Source organism: Podarcis gaigeae (genome assembly GCF_964106915.1).
Source record: "Podarcis gaigeae genome assembly, chromosome: 18".
Classification (NCBI taxonomy): Eukaryota; Metazoa; Chordata; class Lepidosauria; order Squamata; family Lacertidae; genus Podarcis; species Podarcis gaigeae.
The window spans coordinates 5,348,481-5,368,548 of NC_139696.1; the positions used below are offsets into that span (position 1 = coordinate 5,348,481).

The following is a 20,068-nucleotide window of genomic DNA, read 5'->3' on the forward strand; positions in this document are numbered from 1 at the left end:
CCGGCCAAATTGATGGGAACAGTAGAGAGTGATCAATGGCTATCATTGATTGGCTTCGCTTGGCTTCTGCGGTCAGAGGCAGCAACGCTTATGAATCCCAGTCGTCGGAAACTGAATCGACCGGGATTCCGCTAGGGGGAGCTGTTGGTTCACACACACCAGGGAAGATAAGAGCTTCTCTCTGCCTCCGGATTTCCCTCTCTTGTTCCCCCCACCCTGGCCATCCCCCTCCCCACATAATTTACATATGACCCCCCACCTATACCCCCAACCCCACCCCAGGAAATTCCACAAGCAAGGCACCATCTAATACGCAGGTTCTCCCTGTCGGGCTGAGGTCTGATGTAGACTGCTCCTGCAGCTGGAGGTTCCATTCCAGGAGAGAAAATCCTACCGGACTGCCTCTCCTGGTATGTCCCACAGAGGAACTTACAATCTTCAAACAAAAACATCTTGGAGGTCCCAGGCCACAGAGAGGTTAGGCTGGCCTCAACAAGAGCCAGGGCTTTTTCGGCTGCGACTCCAACCTGGTGGAACGCTCTGCTACAAGAGACTAGGGCCCTGCGGGACTTGACATCTTTCCGCAGGGCCTGCAAGATCCACCAGGCCTTTGGCCAGGGCACAGCCTGACCCCCTCCTTTGGCAATCTTCACAAAACTCTAGCCCAATGGTTGCCATCAATTTGATTTGAATTAATTTTATAATGAAATGATTTTAGAACGCTGTATTGTTTTATTGTTGTTAGCCGCCCTGAGCCCGGCTTCAGCTGGGGAGGGCGGGATATAAATAAAAATTTATTATTATTATTATAAAGAGAAAGAGAAAGGCGCTTTGCTGGCTCAGACCTGAGACCCCACAAGCCTTACCTGGAAAAACCCAGACATCATCGGACTGGGCGCCATTCCATCCCCCGGGGCCACATTTGCCATCACAGGACTGGGTGCGGCCGTGGAGCTCTGTCGAGAAAGAAAGTAAAGTGGGTGGGTCAGAGCAGCATGCGGGTTGGACTAGATGACCCCACCGGGTCCCTTTTAACTCTTGTGATTCTACTATTCTATTCTACGACTCCAATAAACCAGATTCAGAGAAAGCAACACGGAATATAAATCCCGGGCCAGAGGGAGCCAGTTCTGGTACCTGAGGGGGGTCCCAGAGATGAGAGTGAGCGACAGAGATGCTGCTACAGTGGTACCTCGGGTTAAGTACTTAATTCGTTCCAGAGGTCCGTTCTTAACCTGAAGCACCACTTTAGCTAATGGGGCCTCCTGCTGCCGCCACACCACGATTTCTGTTCTCACCCTGAAGCAAAGTTCTTAACCTGAAGCACTATTTCTGGGTTAGCGGAGTCTGTAGCCTGAAGCGTATGTAACCTGAAGCGTATGTAACCTGAGGTACCACTGTATTTATTTATTTCGCAAACGTATACACTGCTCTTGTGTGCAAACACACACACACACACACAAACAAAACACCTTGAAAACCGTTAACAAAAAAATAAAAATGAAACAGTACAATTGTGCCCAAAGAAAAATCAACAGCAGCAAATTGAGGCTTTTAAAAAAAGTTGAAATAACACATTAGAACTTGCACAGAGTTTTCCAAGCCTGTCTGAACAAGAATGCTTTTAAAGGTAAAGGTAAAGGGACCCCTGACTATTAGGTCCAGTCGTGGCCGACTCTGGCGTTGCAGCGCTCATCTCGCTTTATTGGCCGAGGGAGCCGGCGTACAACTTCCAGGTCATGTGGCCAGCAGGACTAAGCCGCTTCTGGTGAACCAGAGCAGCGCACGGAAACGCCGTTTACCTTCCCGCCAGAGCGGTACCTGTTTATCTACTTGCACTTTGACGTGCTTTCGAACTGCTGGGTTGGCAGGAGCAGGGACCGAGCAACGGGAGCTCACCCCGTCGCGGGGATTTGAACCACCAACCTTCTGATCCGCAAGTCCTAGGCTCAGTGGTTTAACCCACAGTGCCACCCACATCCCTAAGAATGCTTTTAGCAGGCAGCAAATGGAGGACCGTGAAGTTGCGTGCCTGATTTCAAGAGGCAGAGAGTTCCAAAGAGCAGGTGCTGCAGCCACACGAAACAATCAAGGCGGACCCCTCGCAACCGGGATCCCGTTCCATTTCCTCCAGCGCACTCAGAGAAGGCTCAGGACTCCTGTTTCCTTCTGCCCCACCCGAACAACACTCTTGTACCCCACTGAAGATATGGGGAACCATTGGAAAGTGTGGTTGCAAGATTCAATCCCACCCCCTCCGGCAACAACCACTATCCAGACTCTTTGTTGGGGTGCAGAGTTGGGGAACAGGCTGAGAAACCTGATCACCCACCCACAAACACCCCGTTTCAAACAGCGCCCCTGATACGCAGGATGAGACCCTTCCTGCCCACAGACTGTCTGGCCAGAGTGGTGCATGCTCTAGTTATCTCCTGCTTGGACTACTGCCATGCGCTCTCCGTGGGGCACCCTTTGAAGGTGACCCGGAAACTACAACTAATCCAGAATGTGGCAGCCAGACTGGTGACTGGGAGCGGCCGCCAGGACCACATAACACCGGTCTTGAAAGACCTACATTGGCTCCCAGTATGTTTCTGAGCACAATTCAAAGGGCCTTCTGGCGGTTCCATCATTGCAAGAAGCAAAGCTACAGGGAACCAGGCAAAGGGCCTTCTCGGTGGCAGCGCCCTCCCTGTGGAACTCCCTCCCATCAGATGTCAAAGAGATAAACAACTACCTGACGTTTAGAAGACATCTGAAGGCAGCCCTGTTCAGGGAAGTTTTTAATGTGTGACATTTTAATGTATTTTCAATCTTTGTTGGAAGCCGCCCAGAGTGGCTGGGGAAACCCAGCCGGACGGGCGGGGTACAAATAATAAATTCTTCTTATTATTATTATGAATCCAATGCTCCACATGCCTTGAGCGGCTGGGCTTCTTTAGGTGTCGCAGAGTTCAACTATGGAACTCCCTGCCACTTGAGGCAGCGATGGCTATGAATTTGGATGGCTTCAAACGAGGACTCTATAGATTCAAGGAAGAGGGAGAGGGCTATTGATGGGTAAGTAGCCAGAATGGCTATGCCCCCTATTCTAGAACTGGAGGAAGCGGCACTTCTGAATCCCAGTTGCTGGGATTCTCCAGGAACGGAGAGTTGTGCTCACACTCAGATCCTATTCCCTGCTTTCCCACGGGCGTCTTGCTGGCCCACTGGCTGGATCCATCAGCTGCATCTTCTTGCGTTGTCGCGGGTTGGACTAGATGACCGCCAGGTGTCCCTTCCGAGGCTACGATTCTACGTTCACCCAACATCTTAAGTCTCACTGGCCCCCCAGCAAAGAGAGAGAGAGAGAGAGAGAGAGAGAAGGGGGGAGGCAGGCAGAGCCGGGGGGCTGTGGGTCTCTCTGTGTGTGTGTGTGTGCTGGAGGAAAGGTGGTCCAGAGAGGATGCGGTTTCCATGGAAACCGGCAGGGAAGGATGCTGAGCGCGAGGTGTAGAGATGCCAGCCACCTACAGAAGCAGCCGCACAGAGCTCGTTCTCGGAAAACAGAGTCAACCGAAGAACGCTGAATTCTTTTCTACCTATCCTTCGCTCCACTGCCCCCCCATTACAGTTTAATTTCCCCTGTCAATGTGTCTTTCCTCGTTGTTGGTTTTCGAGGCGAACACATTCCCCTCCACCCTGATTTTAAAACGGTCTTTCAAATCCCCCACCCCCCCACCCTGTGGTTTTATAATCATCCGATTTGTATATCGCCACATCATTTTTGGGGGGGGGGTTACAGCAGCAAAATAGAACAATAAGAAAGAAAGAAAGAAAGAAAGAAAGAAAGAAAGAAAGAAAGAAAGTTAAAAACCGTAAGAAAATTAAAAAGGGATGCTAATTAACCGTTGCGGGAGGGTCTCTTCTTAATTGCCTGCACAGGCCTGGGCAAAATAGGCGCTTGGAATGCAAAAACCGAAAAATGACTGCTATGTCTCTATAGCTAATAATAATAATAATAATAATAATAATAATAATAATAATAATAATTTTCATTTATACCCCGCCCTCCCCAGCCAAGGCCGGGCTCAGAGCGGCTTACAAGCAATAATAAAAACAAGTTGAATGAATACAACTTAAAAACAAGATTAAAATACAACAATTAAAATACTGAAACATTAAAATATTAAAATGCAGCCTCATCACAGGAGGAGAAAGGAAAAAGAAAAAAGAAAGAGGGGGAGGGAATCAAATTGGCTCCAAGCCAAAGGCCAGGCAGAACAACTCTGTCTTACAGGCTCTGCGGAAAGAAATCAGATCCTGCAGGGCCCTGGTCTCATGAGACAGAGCATTCCACCAGGCGGGAGCCAGTGTTGAAAAGGCCCTGCCTCTGGTTGAAGCTAATCTAACTTCCTTAGGGCCCGGGACCTCTAGGGTGTTGCTATTTATGGACCTTGAGGCTCTCCGTGGGGCATACCGGGAGAGGCAGTCCCGTAGGTACGAGGGTCCTTTTTTAAAAATAATAATAATAATATTTATTCAAATTTTAAAGATTACAAAGAGAAAATTAGAAAAAAGAAGAAAAAAGAAAAATAAAAAATACAGAAAAAATACAAACAGTCAGGGAAAAAAACAGTTCAAACCTTTACATAACTTTCTTTCCTTTGCTTATTTCCTTGACCTCCTCACACCTCCCTTTTTTGTATTCTAGTTCAATTAGATATTTCAGCAAATCCTTTCCAGCTTTGTTTTTATCCTAATAATTTATCTTAATATACTGTAATTTTACACTCTCGTCTTTCACCAATTAAAAAATCAATTTTTACCTAATCCTTTATATCATTTCTGCTAAAACCACATTACTTCATTCCAACATCCTTCTAACATTCCTTAATTTTACAATGTTTCTGTAAATTTTTTTCCAATCTTCTTCCACCAACTCTTCACCTTGGTCTCGGATTCTGCCCCGTAGGTACGAGGGTCCTAGGCTCTGAAGGGCTTTCAAGGTCAAGACCAGCACCTTAAATCTGACCCTGTACTCCACCGGGAGCCAGTGCAGCTGGAAAAGCCCTGGGTGAATATGCTCCCATGGCAGAGACCCCGTGAGGAGCCTCGCTGCAGCATTCTGCACCCGCTGGAGTTTCTGGGACAGCTTCAAGGGCAGCCCCGCGTAGAGCGAATTACAGTAGTCAAGCCTGGAGATGACCGTCGCATGGATCACTGTGGCCAGGGTGGGAGTATTATAGCTGTGGAGTATTTGCTAACTTGGCGCCCAGCAGATGTTTTAGGGAGCGCCAGACGAGGAATTGTAGCCAGATACATATGGGAGGTTCTCAATTGACAAAACCGTTTATTATTATTGGGGGGTTAAACACACACCTCCCCAAAACTGCTCCCTGCTGAACGTTATAGCAAGAAGAATCGGTCCCTGGCCTTGCTTTTTTCTTCTCCTTTCCTCGTCCCTCCTCCTCGCGCCTTCCTCGCATGCCACGCCTTTGAGACGGCAAACGTGCGTACTCACGTAATCGTGGAAGGTCTTGGCTTCGCTCGAGTGCTCGCACGTCTCCCTCCGGTCAGGTGCAGCGCAGTACAGGTCCCAGAAGACACTGCGGAGTGACGGGGGGGGGGGCAGAATTAAGATACGTAGCTCTGTCCTAGACCAGATCAAGACTAATTTGCCCATCCAGCAAAGGGCCAAAGTGGTCGCTCTAACTGCTTTACATACGTTCTAACACGAAATACCTTTAAAAGCAGGGTGCATGAAAAGGGATGATTTTATATAAAAATAAATTGATTATTTTGATTTAAATTGGATTTTTAAAATAAAATCCTTTCGGAGGAAAAATCTTTCTAAAGATTTTCTATTTAAGTTACATTAGGAAACAAGGATTTGTTTTAAGTTTTTCGTGTGTGCTAAAACTCTGTTAACTGATGTGGTTCAACTTTTTTTAAAAAAAACAAACAAACTTAGACTGAGTTTTAGCATGGATACATATGCTATTTTATGTTGCTCCTTTAGCAAAATAAATTGTTTAAATTGTTATTATTTTTCTCCTTCCAATGAAGTACAGTGGTGCCCCGCAAGACGAATGCCTCGCAAGACGAAAAACCCGCTAGACGAAAGGGTTTTTCGAGGCGCTTCGCAAGACGAATTTCCCTATGGGCTTGCTTCGCAAGACGAAAACGTCTTGCGAGTTCTTGCGAGTTTTTCTCCTTCCCCCCCCCCTTTTCTAAGCCGCTAAGCCGCTAATGGCTGCTAAGCCGCTAATAGCCGCTAATAGTGCTAATCCGCTAAGTCGCTAATGGCCGTGCTTCGCAAGACGAAAAAACCGCTAGACAAAGAGACTCGCGGAACGAATTATTTTCGTCTTGCGAGGCACCACTGTACAGCAGAAAAGTTGCCCAAATGTAAACAGATAACTTATTAAAACTCACGGTAATTTCATGATTATCTGTCTATGTATTCCTAATAGTATAACCAAATCAGTCATTTTTTTATATAACTGTCAGAACTACTGTGAAAATTTATTTTCCAAAAATGAAACCTCCCTCTGGTTGTAAATATTAAGATTATACCAGCAAGAACGAGTCTTTCTGTAAAAATATATATGATTTAAATCAAATATCACTGACTAGTGATTTAAATCCACCCTGTTTAAAAGAAAAACTTCTTATAAGGTTTCCTTTTTTAAAAAAACAAACCCAGACGTCAATCTTAATTAACCTTAATCTTAATGACAACATTGTCTTAATTGCCTGCACAGACCTGCCGGAATAGACAAGTTTTCGGCAGGCGATGCCGGGAAGTTAAAACAGGAAGCCCCCCTGGTGCATCTCTAGTGGCAGAGAGTTCCACCGGATGAGGCCGAATGGGCCTCGCTAACTCGGGAAACGCCGAACGACACTCCTGCAGGCGGTCTCAGCGACCCATAGAATTGGAAGGGACCCTGAGGACCAACTAGGGCTGAGCCCATGGGGCACAGAAAACCCCACCTTTTTCCAATGTCCACCAAACTTTCTGGGATAATGAATTTTTATTTTTATTGGGGGAAAACAATTGATTTAGCATGATCTTATCTAGAGGTGGCTGAGGGAAGGCCAATACACAGCATATAGGGCAGGGGTGCCCAAATTTTTTTCAAAGAGGGCCAGATTTGATGAAGTGAGGGCCGACCACAGCTGCTGAGCTTTTTTAGGACTGAAGTTCTTGAGCTTTTTTCACTATTTAACCCCAAAATTCTTGAGCTTTTTAAAGGATTTTACCCCATGACATATACTGCCACAGGGACCGGATTAAATCGATCGGTGGTCCAGATTAGGCCCCTGGAATGGACTTTGGAAATGTATAGGGGGTAATCTACTAGGAGCAGAAATATTTGGGGAACTGAGAGATGGGACTCGATGATTCTACAAATGGAAAAGGGACCGGCTTGTTTGTGGGTCATCCAGAGTGGGGGGGACACAAACCAAATTAAATAATTTATTTTGGAGTGATGTGTTAGTTAGTTAGTTGTTTACAGGCGTACCTTGGTTTTCGAACAGATTAGTTCCTGAACGTTTTGGCAAACCCGGAAGTGACTGTTCCGGTTTGCGAACTATTTTTGGAAGCCGAACGTCCTAACGGAGCTTCTGCGGCTTCCAACTGGCTGCAGGTTTTGGTGCTTGCGCATGTGCAGAAGCGCTAAATCGCGCTTTGCGCATGCACAGAAGCTCCGAATCACGACCCACGCGTGCGCATGTGCAGCGCTGCAGGTTGCGAATGCGCTTCCTGCACGGATCACGTTTGCAACCCGAGCGTCCCCTCTGTGTGTGTATACAGTGGTACCTCAGGTTAAGTACTTAATTGGTTCTGGAGGTCTGTTCTTAACCTGAAACTGTTCTTAACCTGAAGCACCACTTTAGCTAATGGGGCCTCCTGCTGCCGCCACACCACGATTTCTGTTCTCATCCTGAAGCAAAGTTCTTAACCTGAAGCACTATTTCTGGGTTAGCGGAGTCTGTAACCTGAAGCGTATGTAACCTGAAGCAAATGTAACCCGAGGTACTACTCTGTGTGTGTGTGTGTATACAGTGGTACCTCGGGTTACATACGCTTCAGGTTACATACACTTCAAGTTACACACTCCACTAACCCAGAAATAATACCTTGGGTTAAGAACTTTGCTTCAGAATGAGAACAGAAATCGTGCTCCGGTGGCGCGGCGGTAGCAGGAGGCCCCATTAGCTAAAGTGGTGCTTCAGGTTAGGCACAGTTTCAGGTTAAGTACGGACCTCCAGAACGAATTAAGTACTTAACCCGAGGTACCACTGTATATATATATAAAATGTGCTATATTCATCTTGCTATAGAAATAGAAACGTAAGGCTGTCGTCACGCTGCCTTTCGGCAGCGCAAACGGCTCTCCCTGCTCGGCGTTGGCCTTCGTTGAAGAACCCATGCTGCCTCTGGCGGAGGAAGGGGGAGCATAGCCATCGTGGCGAGTAGTCACTGATAAAAAGAAAACCGAGAAAAAGAAAAGAATTGGGAGGGGGGTGGCAGAGACACAGAAAAAACGATGGAGAGAATGAGAAAGCAAGGAAATATTTGACCCCTGACTAGAGCGTTGGGGGGCTGCCAGGAAGGATTCCGCACACACAAAAAATAGATGCCTGCTATTCCAAGCAAACCCCATTCGTCTCCCCCCCCCAAGCAAAAAAAAAATTGTGGTGTTATTTGAAGGAGAAAAATGGGGGGAGACAAAAAGGGTACGCATTTATCAGTTGAGGTCTCAGCCCCTCAACTCTCCTCTTGCCCCCCCCCAGCGAAAAATGAGGCAGTTTCCCCCCCTCTGTTCCAAATTATATCCATGTGTGCAGAAGCAAGGCAGCCAGACTGTGTAGAGGGCAGGGAGGGGATATTTCCGGGGGTTTTTTTGGGGGGGAGGAACGAGGAAGCGGAGGGAGAGAGAGGAGGTTTTGAACGCGTTCCAGTTCTGCCTGAAGCCAGAAGCCGAAGGGAAGGGGGGGAGGAAACTATACTTGGCTTTATTAAATAGGAACCCCCCCCCCCAATTTGGGATCTCCCCCCCCCGGCAAAAAAAACTTGTGCCAAAGTTTTGACCTCGGTTTGTATCTTGGTTTTTTGGGGTTAACGGCAAACCCCCGGTTTGATGAATCGATCACACGGTTTGTTTGGGGGGGGTTAACAAAACAAGCCCCCCTCCAGGTACAAAACTTTGGCACAAGTTTGGAGGGGACCCCAAATTTCTGGGTTCCTGATTAATATCCTTTCCAACGCCAAGTTCTTTTAAAAATTTCAGCTCCCTGAAATGAGGCTGCGTTTTAATGTTGCGTTTTAATCTTGTTTTAAAGTTGTATTTTAATCAATTGTTTTTATAGCTGGTGTTAGCCGCCCTGAGTCCGGTCTTGGCTGGGGAGGGCGGGGTATAAATAAAATTTATTATTATTATTATTATTATTATTATTATTATTATTATTATTAAATCTGCAGCTCACAGGAAGCTGGATCTCACAATTGCCTAGAATCACATAATTGCAGAGAGAGATGGGTCCCCCAGCGGACATCTAGCTCAACCCCGGTGATGCAGGCGTCGCCTCGACGGGGCGGTGCAAAATTTAGTATAGCAGCGCCATCAAGTTAATTATTTCCAGGCTGGCGTTGGTGAAGTGGTCAGAGTGTCGGGCCAGGATCTGGGAGGGTTCAGGGTTCAAATCCTACCGCAATGAGCCACGAAGTTCCCATTGCGTGATGATGGGGCGTCCAGTGACTCACTCTCAGCCCAACCTACCTCACATGGTTGTCGTTAAGATAACATGAGGAATGGGTGGAGGACCCTGAAGGTGGACAGCAAATGTAATCCAAGAAATAAATATTATTGAAACTGATTAGCCATCTTTTTTTAGAATTCATCATGCGAAAGGCTGGGCTGGATGAATCCCTAGCCAGAATTAAGATTGCCGGAAGAAATATCAACAACCTCAAATTTGCAGATGACACAACTTTGATGGCAGAAAGTGAGGAGGAATTAAAGAACCTTTTAATGAGGGTGAAAGAGGAGAGTGCAAAATATGGTCTGAAGCGCAACATCAAAAAAACGAAGACCATGGCCACTGGGCCCATCACCTCCTGGCAAATAGAAGGGGAAGAAATGGAGGCAGTGAGAGATTTTACTTTCTTGGGCTCCATGATCACTGCAGATGGTGACAGCAGCCACAAAATTAAAAGACGCCTGCTTCTTGGGAGAAAAGCAATGACAAACCTGGACAGCATCTTAAAAAGCAGAGACATCACCTTGCCGACAAAGGTCCATATAGTAAAAGCTATGGTTTTCCCAGTAGTGATGTATGGAAGTGAGAGCTGGACCATAAAGAAGGCTGATCGCCGAAGAATGGATGCTTTTGACTTATGGTGCTGGAGGAGACTCTTGAAAGTCCCATGGACTGCAAGAAGATCCAACCTCTCCATTCTGAAGGCAATCAGCCCTGAGTGTTCACTGGAAGGACAGATCCTGAAGCTGAGGCTCCAAGACTTTGGCCACCTCAGGAGAAGAGAAGACTCCCTGGAAAAGACCCTGATGTTGGGAAAGATGGAGGGCACAAGGAGAAGGGGATGACGGAGGACGAGATGGTTGAATAGTGTTCTCGATGCTACCAGCATGAGTTTGACCAAACTGCGGGAAGCAGTGGAAGACAGGAGTGCCTGGCGTGCTCTGGTCCAGGGGGTCACGAAGAGTCAGGCACAACTAAACAACAAAATTGCTTGAAGAGGCCACGCTGTGGACTAGAAACCTAAACAGGCTTGCTCTTTTTTCCTTTGAAATCAGATGTCTTCACAGCAAGGGAGGCCTTGCTTCCTGTCCCTGGATGTACCACGATCGAGGGTTTCTGCCTAATCATTTTTTTGTCACAAGTCATCACGGACCTAGGAAGTGTTTTATATGGGGGGAATCCTGAACTCACAGCAACGTCGGGTTTTCAAACCTCTAGTATGATGAAGAGTTCTGCGTTACTGCAAAGCTTGCACGCTATTTCATGAGATTTTGGGAGTCAGCCTAAAATAAGGTTTGGGGATTTTGAGGGAGGGAATTTTTTTGGGGGGGAAGGCATGGTTGACATGTCCGAGGCCTATAAATCTATGCCCAGTTTTGAGAAGGTTGGGGGAAGAAATGTCCTTCTCCCCCTAACACGAGAACCTGGCGGGAGTCAGGACAGGCAAAAGGAAGGAATTCGGGTTCAACTGTGGAAAGGAGGCAGCAACGGCCACCGACGACTTTAACATAACATCTCCAGGTTGTGGGTTCGAGTCTGACCCTGGGCCAAAGATTCCTGCATTACAGGGGCGGGGGTTGGGCTGGATGACCCTCAGGGTCCCTTCCAACTCAGTTTTGCTAATAATTCGCTATCAACTAATAATTCGCTATCGACTAGGGTTCTAGGCTAGGGCAAAGTCGTGATGGGGGTTTCTAGCCAACATTCTCCCTCTGCTATTGGGGGCAGCGATGCCTCGGAGAACAAAATGGGGAGGGTCCTGCTGGGGAGGGCATATGGTTGGCCACTGAATCGGCCCCCTTTGGCCTGACCCAGCCACTGGCTTCTTCTTAGTTTCTTTGTTGTTTAGTCGTGTCCGCCTCTTCGTGACCCCCTGGACCAGAGCACGCCAGGCACTCCTGTCTTCCACTGCCTCCCACAGTTTGGTCAAACTCATGCTGGTAGCTTCGAGAACACTGTCCCACCATCTCGTCCTCTGTCGTCCCCTTCTCCTTGAGCCCTCCATCTTTCCCAACATCAGGGTCTTTTCCAGGGAGTCTTCTCTTCTCATGAGGTGGCCAAAGTCTTGGAGCCTCAGCTTCAGGATCTGTCCTTCCAGTGAGCACTCAGGGCTGATTTCCTTCAGAATGGAGAGGTTTGACTCTTCTTGCAGTCCATGGGACTCTCAAGAGTCTCCTCCAGCACCAGAATTCAAAAGCATCCATTCTTCGGCAATCAGCCTTCTTGATGGTCCAGCTCTCACTTCCATACATCACTACTGGGAAAACCACAGCTTGAACTATACGGACCTTTGTTGGCAAGGTGATGTCTCTGCTTTTTAAGATGTTGTCGATTCCTAAATGAAGCCTCCATGGACAGAGACAGTCTACCTTAGAGTAGTCTCTCTCTCTCACACACACCCCTCCCTGGACAGCTCCAGGCCACCAGCCCCACCCCACCCTTTCGAGAAGGACGTAAAATGTACTTACCACCACCAGGCGTGCAGAAATCCGGGCGGTTCTCCAAGCGTGATGTTTTTTTCCCACCGGATCTGGCCCAAAAAACACACCCCACAACCCAGTTAAGACAGGCTGGAGGGAAAGTGGTTTGGTACCCCAATTGGGGGAAGCTTCTAGGCGAGAATGCAAAGGGAAGGATGCCCCGAAGGTTGGGACGACACCGACGCAGATGTGAGTCGGGGGCAGAACCCCTGCTTGGGATGCAGAATGTCACTCCTTGGCGCCCGCTATTAAAAAAACCAGCTCTTTCCTCGGAGCAGGAGACTTGAAAATTTATTTTTTAGAGGGTGTGTGCCGTTGCTTTGCAGGTAACAGCAGCTGCTGGGCGTGCAGAACGTCTCCAGGCATGGGCTGGGAAGGACTGCTGCTGCCAGTCCGTGTCGGCGGACCGAGGCTCTTCCTGCCTGCATTTTGCCTGCGTTCAGTGAATCACCGTATTTTTCGCTCTATAGGACGCACCGGACCATAGGACGCACCTTGTTTTAGAGGGGGAGAACAAGAAAAACATAATTCTCCTCCCTCTCTGCTCAGCACCCCTTCAGCGAAGCGGCAGGAGAAACGGAGCCCCTTCCGTTTCTCCTCCCGCTTGGCTGAAGGGGCGCTGCGCAGCTCTCCCTCTCTGCTGAAGACAGAAGAGTCTTGCTCTCCTGGCTTCAGCAAAAGGAACCCGAAGCCTCTGGAGCGCAGCAGCTATCCCTGAAGCCTTTGCAGCGCAGTGCAAGTTCCCGCTGCGCTCCGGAGGCTTCAGGTTCCTTTCGCTGAAGCCAGGAGAGTCTTGCTCTCCTGCTGCGCTCCGGAGGCTTCAGGCGGCTATCCCTGAAGCTTGGAGAGCGAGAGGGGTCGATGCGCACCGACCCCTCTCGCTCTCCAGGCTTCAGCAAAAGCAACACGAAGCCTCCGGAGCACGGGGGGAGCTCTCCCTCTGCGCTTCGGAGGCTTCGCATTGCTATCGCTGAAGCCAAGGAGCCTGCATTCGCTCCATAGGACGCACACACATTTTTGAAGGGGGGGGGGCATTTTATCATATGTGGTGGGATTGTAAGGTAATTAAAAAATTATGGGAAATGATATACAACGAATTGAAGAAAATGTTCCATTTAACATTTGTTTAAAAAACCTGAGGCATTTTTGTTGGGGATTGTAGGGAAAGACCTGCCAAAAAAGCTGAAAAACATCTTCATGTATGCGACAACAGCCGCAAGAGTTTTAATAGCACAAGGATGGAAGACTGAAGAAACCCCAACTAAAGAATCATGGCAAGAAAAATTGATGGACTATGCAGAACTGGCAAAACTGACATATAAGCTACGGGACAAGGATAACTGTGACTTTAAGGATGAATGGGAACCCTTTACAAAGTATCTGAAGACGCAACAAAGCGAACTGGACTCCTTGGCAGGTTTTGAATAAACGTTCACAAACTTTTTATTGATAATAATCAGCTAAATAGTTTGAGGATCTATACAACTGTGTAACATGCAGAAAACAGCATTCTTAGAGAAACCAAAGACTGGAACTGAGGGAAGTCGGGGGGGGGGAATGGGGGGGACACACACAAGGATGATATGTTTTTGGATAATATGTCTTGTTATAATTTTGAATTAAAAAAAAATTTAAAAAAGAATTTGGAGGGGGGAAGTGCATCCTATAGAGCGAAAAATACGGTATTTGCTTCCTCCATCTCCCCAAAATAAAATAAACAGGTACATATTTTTTTGCAGGTTATGGGTCCTCCCCCCTCCCGTCTTCCAGACCCCTATCTCCTCACCTCTGAGAGGAAGGTCTGCGCTGATTTCTGCGCCCCGATGTGTAGAAGGTATTCATAAACGTACAACGCCAACCTGGAGGGGTGAGAGGCATCAATCAAGGGCCTGCCAGGCCTGGATAGCTCAGCTGGTGAGAGCAGGGTGCCGAAAATGCAGAGGTTGCACGTTCGAATCCCAGTCATTTCAGGGGGCTGGTCTAGATGACCGCCAGGGTCCCCTACAATTCTATGGTTTCTGATTCTATTATGCTCCCCCTCTACCTATTCCCAGCAAATCCTTTGTGCGGGGATAAGGACCGTATCCGGTCCCTTTCAAATACCGCTGGGCTCCCAGCCAGCCAGCAGGACCAATGGTTAGCGTTGGTGCAGAGAGATGCTATTTTGAAAAGAGGGATTCTCTCCTGAGAGGGGAAAAGGCGTCTCAAGAACAGGGGCAACAGCTACGACCTGCGAAGGCAATGTTCTACACTCCCCTGTCAGAGGCAGTAAATTCCGCTGGATAATATCAATTGCCGGGAATCACAAGCCGGGAGCAGCGCCGGATTTTGGCGCTTTCCCTGAACCAAGTGCTGAGCAGTAAAGGGACCCCTGACCATTAGGTCCAGTCGTGACCGACTCTGGGGTTGTGGCGCTCATCTCGCTTTACTGGCCGAGGGAGCCGGCATACAGCTTCCGGGTCATGTGACAGCAGGACTAAGCCGCTTCTGGCGAACCTGAGCAGCGCACGGAAATGCCGTTTACCTTCCCGCCAGAGCGGTACCTATTTATCTACTTGCACTTTGATGTGCTTTCGAACTGCTAGGTTGGCAGGAGCAGGGACCGAGCAGCGGGAGCTCACCCCGTTGAGGGGATTCGAACCGCCGACCTTTTGATCGGCAAGTCCTAAGCTCTGTGGTTTAACCCACAGCGCCACCCGTGTCCCTTGTGCCGAGCAGACGGGGGCACAAAAATATCACAATTATTATTTATTAGATTTGTCAGCCGCTCTTCCAACCACAGAACCCAGGGTGGTTCGCAGCAGGAAAATGTAAGATAACAAAACACACAATGCATAAGGATGTGCTTTCGCTGCTCAGCTACGGTCCCAAGGTCTTAGTCCTCATTGACAACTGTAGAATCGTGGAGTTTGCAATGGGGAATTTCAGCTGAAGAATGCAAGGCAAGACGGCCTTCGAACCTCTGCTTAAAAACCTCCAGGGAAGGAGACCACCTCCAGAGGGAGGGAGAACAGCTTTTACTATACAGGATGCTAGCATAACAACAAGGACATGGGTGGCGCTGTGGGTTAAACCACAGAGCCTAGGACTTGCCAATCAGAAGGTCGGCGGTTTGAATCCCCGCAATGACAGGGTGAGCTCCCGTTGCTCGGTCCCTGCTCCTGCCAACCTAGCAGTTTGAAAGCACATCAAAGTGCAAGTAGATAAATAGGTACTGCTCCGGCGGGAAGGGAAACGGCGTTTCCGTGCGCTGCTCTGGTTCACCAGAAGCGGCTTAGTCCTGCTGGCCACATGACCCGGAAGCTGGACGCCGGCTCCCTTGGCCAATAAAGCGAGATGAGCGCCGCAACCCCAGAGTCGTCCGCGACTGGACCTAATGGTCAGGGGTCCCTTTACCTTTTAGCATAACAACAACAGCAACAGCAACAACAACAGTAGCAGCACCAGCACAAGCATCTATTTCATATTTTCACAATACAGTGGTCCCTCGGTTCACAAACTTAATCCGTTCCGGAAAGTCCGTTCCAAAACCAAAGCGTTCCAAAACCAAGGTGTGCTGCTTTCCCACAGAAAGCAATGCAGAACGGATTAATCCATTCCAGACTTTTAAAAACAACCCCTCAAACAGCAATTTCACATGAATTTCACTATTGAACGAGACTGTCGATCCAGAAAACGAAATTGATAAACAATGTACTGCAGTCACACAAATCCATCCATCAGTAGCTGAACTGGGTTCCACACAGTCGCAAAAGAGCCGCGACGACAAAAACACAAAAATAAATACAGTGGTACCTCGGGTTAAGTTCTTAACCTGAAACCTGAAACTGTTCTTAACCTGAAGCACCACTTTAGCTAATGCAGCCTCCTGCTGCCGCCACACGATTTCTGTTCTTATCCTGAAGCAAAGTTCTCAACACGAGGTACTATTTCTGGGTTAGTGGAGTCTGTAACCTGAAGGGTATGTAACCTGAAGCGTATGTAACCTGAGGTTACTGTAGCAAAAACAGACAAGACCTCAGCGTAACACTCAAATCGGAAGTGTGACACTCAAAAGGGTGCACGTTTGGCTTCCGAAAAAAGTTCACAAAGCGGAACATTTACTTCTGTGTTTGCCCTGTTTGGGTTCCAAGTTGTTTGAGAACCAAGGCGTTTGAGAAGCAAGGTACCACTATAATTCATTTTGGTGCATTCATGAATCTTCTCATTAGGTACCTGTATGAATATAGGTAAAGGTAAAGGGACCCCCGACCATTAGGTCCAGTCATGGCCGACTCTGGGGTTGCAGTGCTCATCTCGCTTTACTGGCCGAGGGAGCCGGCGTACAGCTTCCGGGAAGACACCCGAGGACACCAAAACCTGCATTCCTGTACCCGTGAAAATCTACGAAAGCAAATATATATATATATATATATATATATGTTCCTTAAGAACAAAAGAAGAAAAGGCACACTAGCCTGGGAACTTCCTCTCTGCCCAGAACATTGGAGGCTAGACACCACACCCCCTCTACAGTATTTATAGGAACTCAAACATTGAGATCCCGCTCTGTTCCAGTAACAAGAAGCCGAAAGCACCAGCCTGAAGATGACGAGTGAGACCTCGTCGAAACGTCGCCTAGACACCCCAACTTTTACACGGGAAGACACCCGAGGACACCAAAACCTGCATTCCTGTACCCGTGAAAATCTACGAAAGCATATATATATATATATATATATTGGGGGGTTCCTTATTTTGTCCTCGCTCAGGGCAGCATATTATCAAAGTCCGCCTCTGTGGGGAGAGTCGATTCCCCTATGGGGGAGCAGCTGTTTGGACATGGGGGCAACCAGACTGGACCTGCCCCTTTGGGCCTGATCCTAGCCCAGTGATCTTCCTATGTTAGGAAGCCTGCTATCCTCTCTAGGTGTTGGGTACCTCAAATTCCCAATAAGCCAGCATGGCCAATGGTCAGAAATGGAGGGAGTTGGGGGTCCAGGGAAGACAACAAATTCCCTTCCCTGTGCCTGGGGGGTTTAACTGAGACTCCCCCCCCCCAAGGCTCTGTAGGGTTGGAGATGGTTCTGTTGCATCGGGGCAAATCACCTGGCGTGCAGAGACTCCTAATGCCACATGTGATCAGTAAGATAAAGGTAAAGGGACACCTGACCATTAGGTTCAGTTGTGGCCGACTCTGGGGTTGCGGCGCTCATCTCGCTTTATTGGCCGAGGGAGCCAGGGTACAGCTTCCGGTTCATGTGGCCAGCAGGACTGAGCCGCTTCTGGCGAACCAGAGCAGCGCATGGAAATGCCGTTTACCTTCCCGCTGGAGCGGTACCTATTTATCTACTTGCACTTTGACGTGCTTTCGAACTGCTAGGTTGGCAGGAGCAGGGACCGAGCAACGGGAGCTCACCCCGTCATTGTGGGAATTCGAACCACCGACCTTCTGATTGGTAAGTCCTAGACTCTGTGGTTTAACCCACAGCACCTATTTAATAAATTTATAGGCCGCTTTGTGGGAGAAAAAAACTTAATGCGGGACGAGTTGTAATACTCGCATTGCAGGAGGCTGGACCATAGCGGTCAACGTCCCCGTTTTCTTGCGAGGAATCCTATTCGGAATAAGGGAATTTCCCTTTAAAAAAGGGAAGCCTTGACAGCTTTGGGCTGGACTAAATGACTTCTGGGCTTCTAACTCTGCAAAACTAGGCATCTCGTATAAAGGGCAAAAACAATATACGCTTCCCCCCGGAAAATAAAATAAAATAACCATTTCAGCAAACTCTGGAGCGAAACGAAACTAAAAATTGTTACAGCAAAATAAACAACAACTGGATAGTAGCTCAGCTGGTTAGAGAGTGGCTTCATTGGAAGGGGTTATAATAAATAAATGAATAAATGAATAAATAAATAAATAAATAAATTATTATTTATACCCTGTCCACCTGGCTGGGTTTCCCCAGCCACTCTGGGCAGCTTCCAACAAAATATTAAAATACAATAGTCCATCAAGAATTAAAAGCTTCCCTAAACAGGGCTGCCTTTAGATGTCTTCTCAAAAAGTAGGCTAGAGGACTTCCGCGGTCCCTTCCAGTGCGACTATTTTACAATTCTATAACACCCCCCCCAAAAAAAAAACCCAATATAAATATGCAACGCACAGACATTTTAATCCGAATCGCAGATCCTAAACTCCGTATGTGTGGATGGCCAATCCACGGCTCACTGCCTGGTAAGCTGCAGGTAGACTGCGTCTGTGGCTGGGGGCTTGATTCTTAGCCGTCACCATTGCTCAGAGTTCCGCCTTTGGGGCTGAATTTTTTTTGGGGGGGCAGGGAATTGGGGACGAAGACTTGTGCTCTAATCAATTTGCCATTAGCCCTTATTCAGAGACCCATCCTCTCCAAAAAATAATAATAATAAATGCCCAGGAAGGCTGCTGGATGTGACTGGATGCAGCCCCCCCAATGGGCATGCCCCCCCCGAACTGTCCACCAGGTCTGCCAAACATTTGGGGGGAAAGCAAGTTATGAGCAGGTCATTTCAACTTGACAACATCCTCTAAGGTCCAGTGCACACCCATATTTTTTTGGGGGGGGGGCACACACACTCTCTGCCCCCTCTCCCTCTTTTCACCTCCCCCTCCCAGAAATACTTTCAGACCCGCTCTGCCCCCCAACTCCAAAGCCCCCCTCTCTGTTGTGGCCCTATCCATGAAACCACACACAAACCCATAGCTAACCCCCCAAAAACTAATTTTCCTTTTGACAGAGCCCATGAATTGCTAGGGAAATAAAGGGATGGGGAGGCAGGTCAGGACACCCCCCCAGCTTTGAAACACCCCCCAAGCCTGCTTCTGATTCATGGGGGGGGGGGTCCTCTGCATGGGAAAGTCGACACAGGAAGTTTGCAGCAAGGAGTTGGGCTGATTCTGGGAAACGGGCTCCCCAAATCTTCAAAGGAAATTGATATTTGGGGGGGGTGTCTTTTTGGGGAGGGGGTCCCGCTGCCTGATAAAACTCCCTCTGGGAAGTTTCGGGAGTGCATTTGGAGTGGGGAAGGGGGGTGAGTGAAACCGGGCTGATTTTGAGGGGAGACGGGGGTGCCCAAATTTTAGGTAAATTGATATCTGGCAAACTGATATTTGGTAAAGGGTTCCACCGTCTGAAAAGCGAGGAAGTTTCAGGAGTGGGTTTTTCTCTGGTGGGGGGAGGTGAGTGGAGCTGATATGGGGGGGGGGAAGACCCCCAGATTTCCAAGGGGGGCTATTTTGGGGAGGCGAAACTCCACCTTGGAAGTTTTAGGAATGCTTTCAATTTTGTGTGTGTGTGGGGGGGGTAGGGTTTGGGCTGAGAGGCACTGAGCTGATTTTTTTTGGGGGGGGCCCTCTAGATTTCCAAAGAAAGGGGTCTTGTCGGGGTGGTCGTGGGTTTTTTTTCGGGGGGGGAGGGAAGGAGGGAGGGGGTTTCCAACTCACTTTTCTCGCGCCTGTCCGTCGGAAGGTACGCCGGAGCCTTTCCCTTTGGCGTACATGGCTGGCTGGAGGGGGGGTCTCTCCGGCGTCTCTGGAGGGAGGGAGGGGGGGTCGCACCTGCAGCTAGAGGCAGGATCGGGGCCGCCACCCCGGGGAGCATCGCCGCATGGCGCCCTCAAGGCTCCTCGGCTCCAGGAAGCGGCGGGCGCGCCAGGCTCGACGCCGCCGCGGTGATGGCTCCTCCGGGCGGGCTGCTGGAGACCCTCCCTCCCTCCTTGCCTTTGCTTTTCTCTCTCCCCCCCACCCCCTTAAAAAAAAAACCCTCTTTTTTTCCAGTGGCTCTTCCGAGGAAGGAGCACCCTCCCTCTTCGACTGCAAC

General features: G+C 48.7%; 1 protein-coding gene across 1 annotated transcript in view; it reads right to left on the minus strand.

Annotated features, from left to right (window-relative positions):
• SSBP4 (single stranded DNA binding protein 4) overlaps positions 1-19,991 on the minus strand; it is a 42,164-nt gene extending 22,173 nt beyond the window's left edge. Inside the window, exons 1-5 of the mRNA XM_083720572.1 lie at positions 19,693-19,991; positions 14,017-14,089; positions 12,219-12,280; positions 5,504-5,588; positions 867-956 (exon numbers count right to left, since the gene is read on the minus strand). Coding sequence (XP_083576698.1) covers positions 867-956; positions 5,504-5,588; positions 12,219-12,280; positions 14,017-14,089; positions 19,693-19,748 — 366 coding nt within the window. The 5' untranslated portion in view covers positions 19,749-19,991. The remainder of the gene's footprint in view (positions 1-866; positions 957-5,503; positions 5,589-12,218; positions 12,281-14,016; positions 14,090-19,692) is intronic.
• Positions 19,992-20,068: the final 77 nt, after the last annotated feature.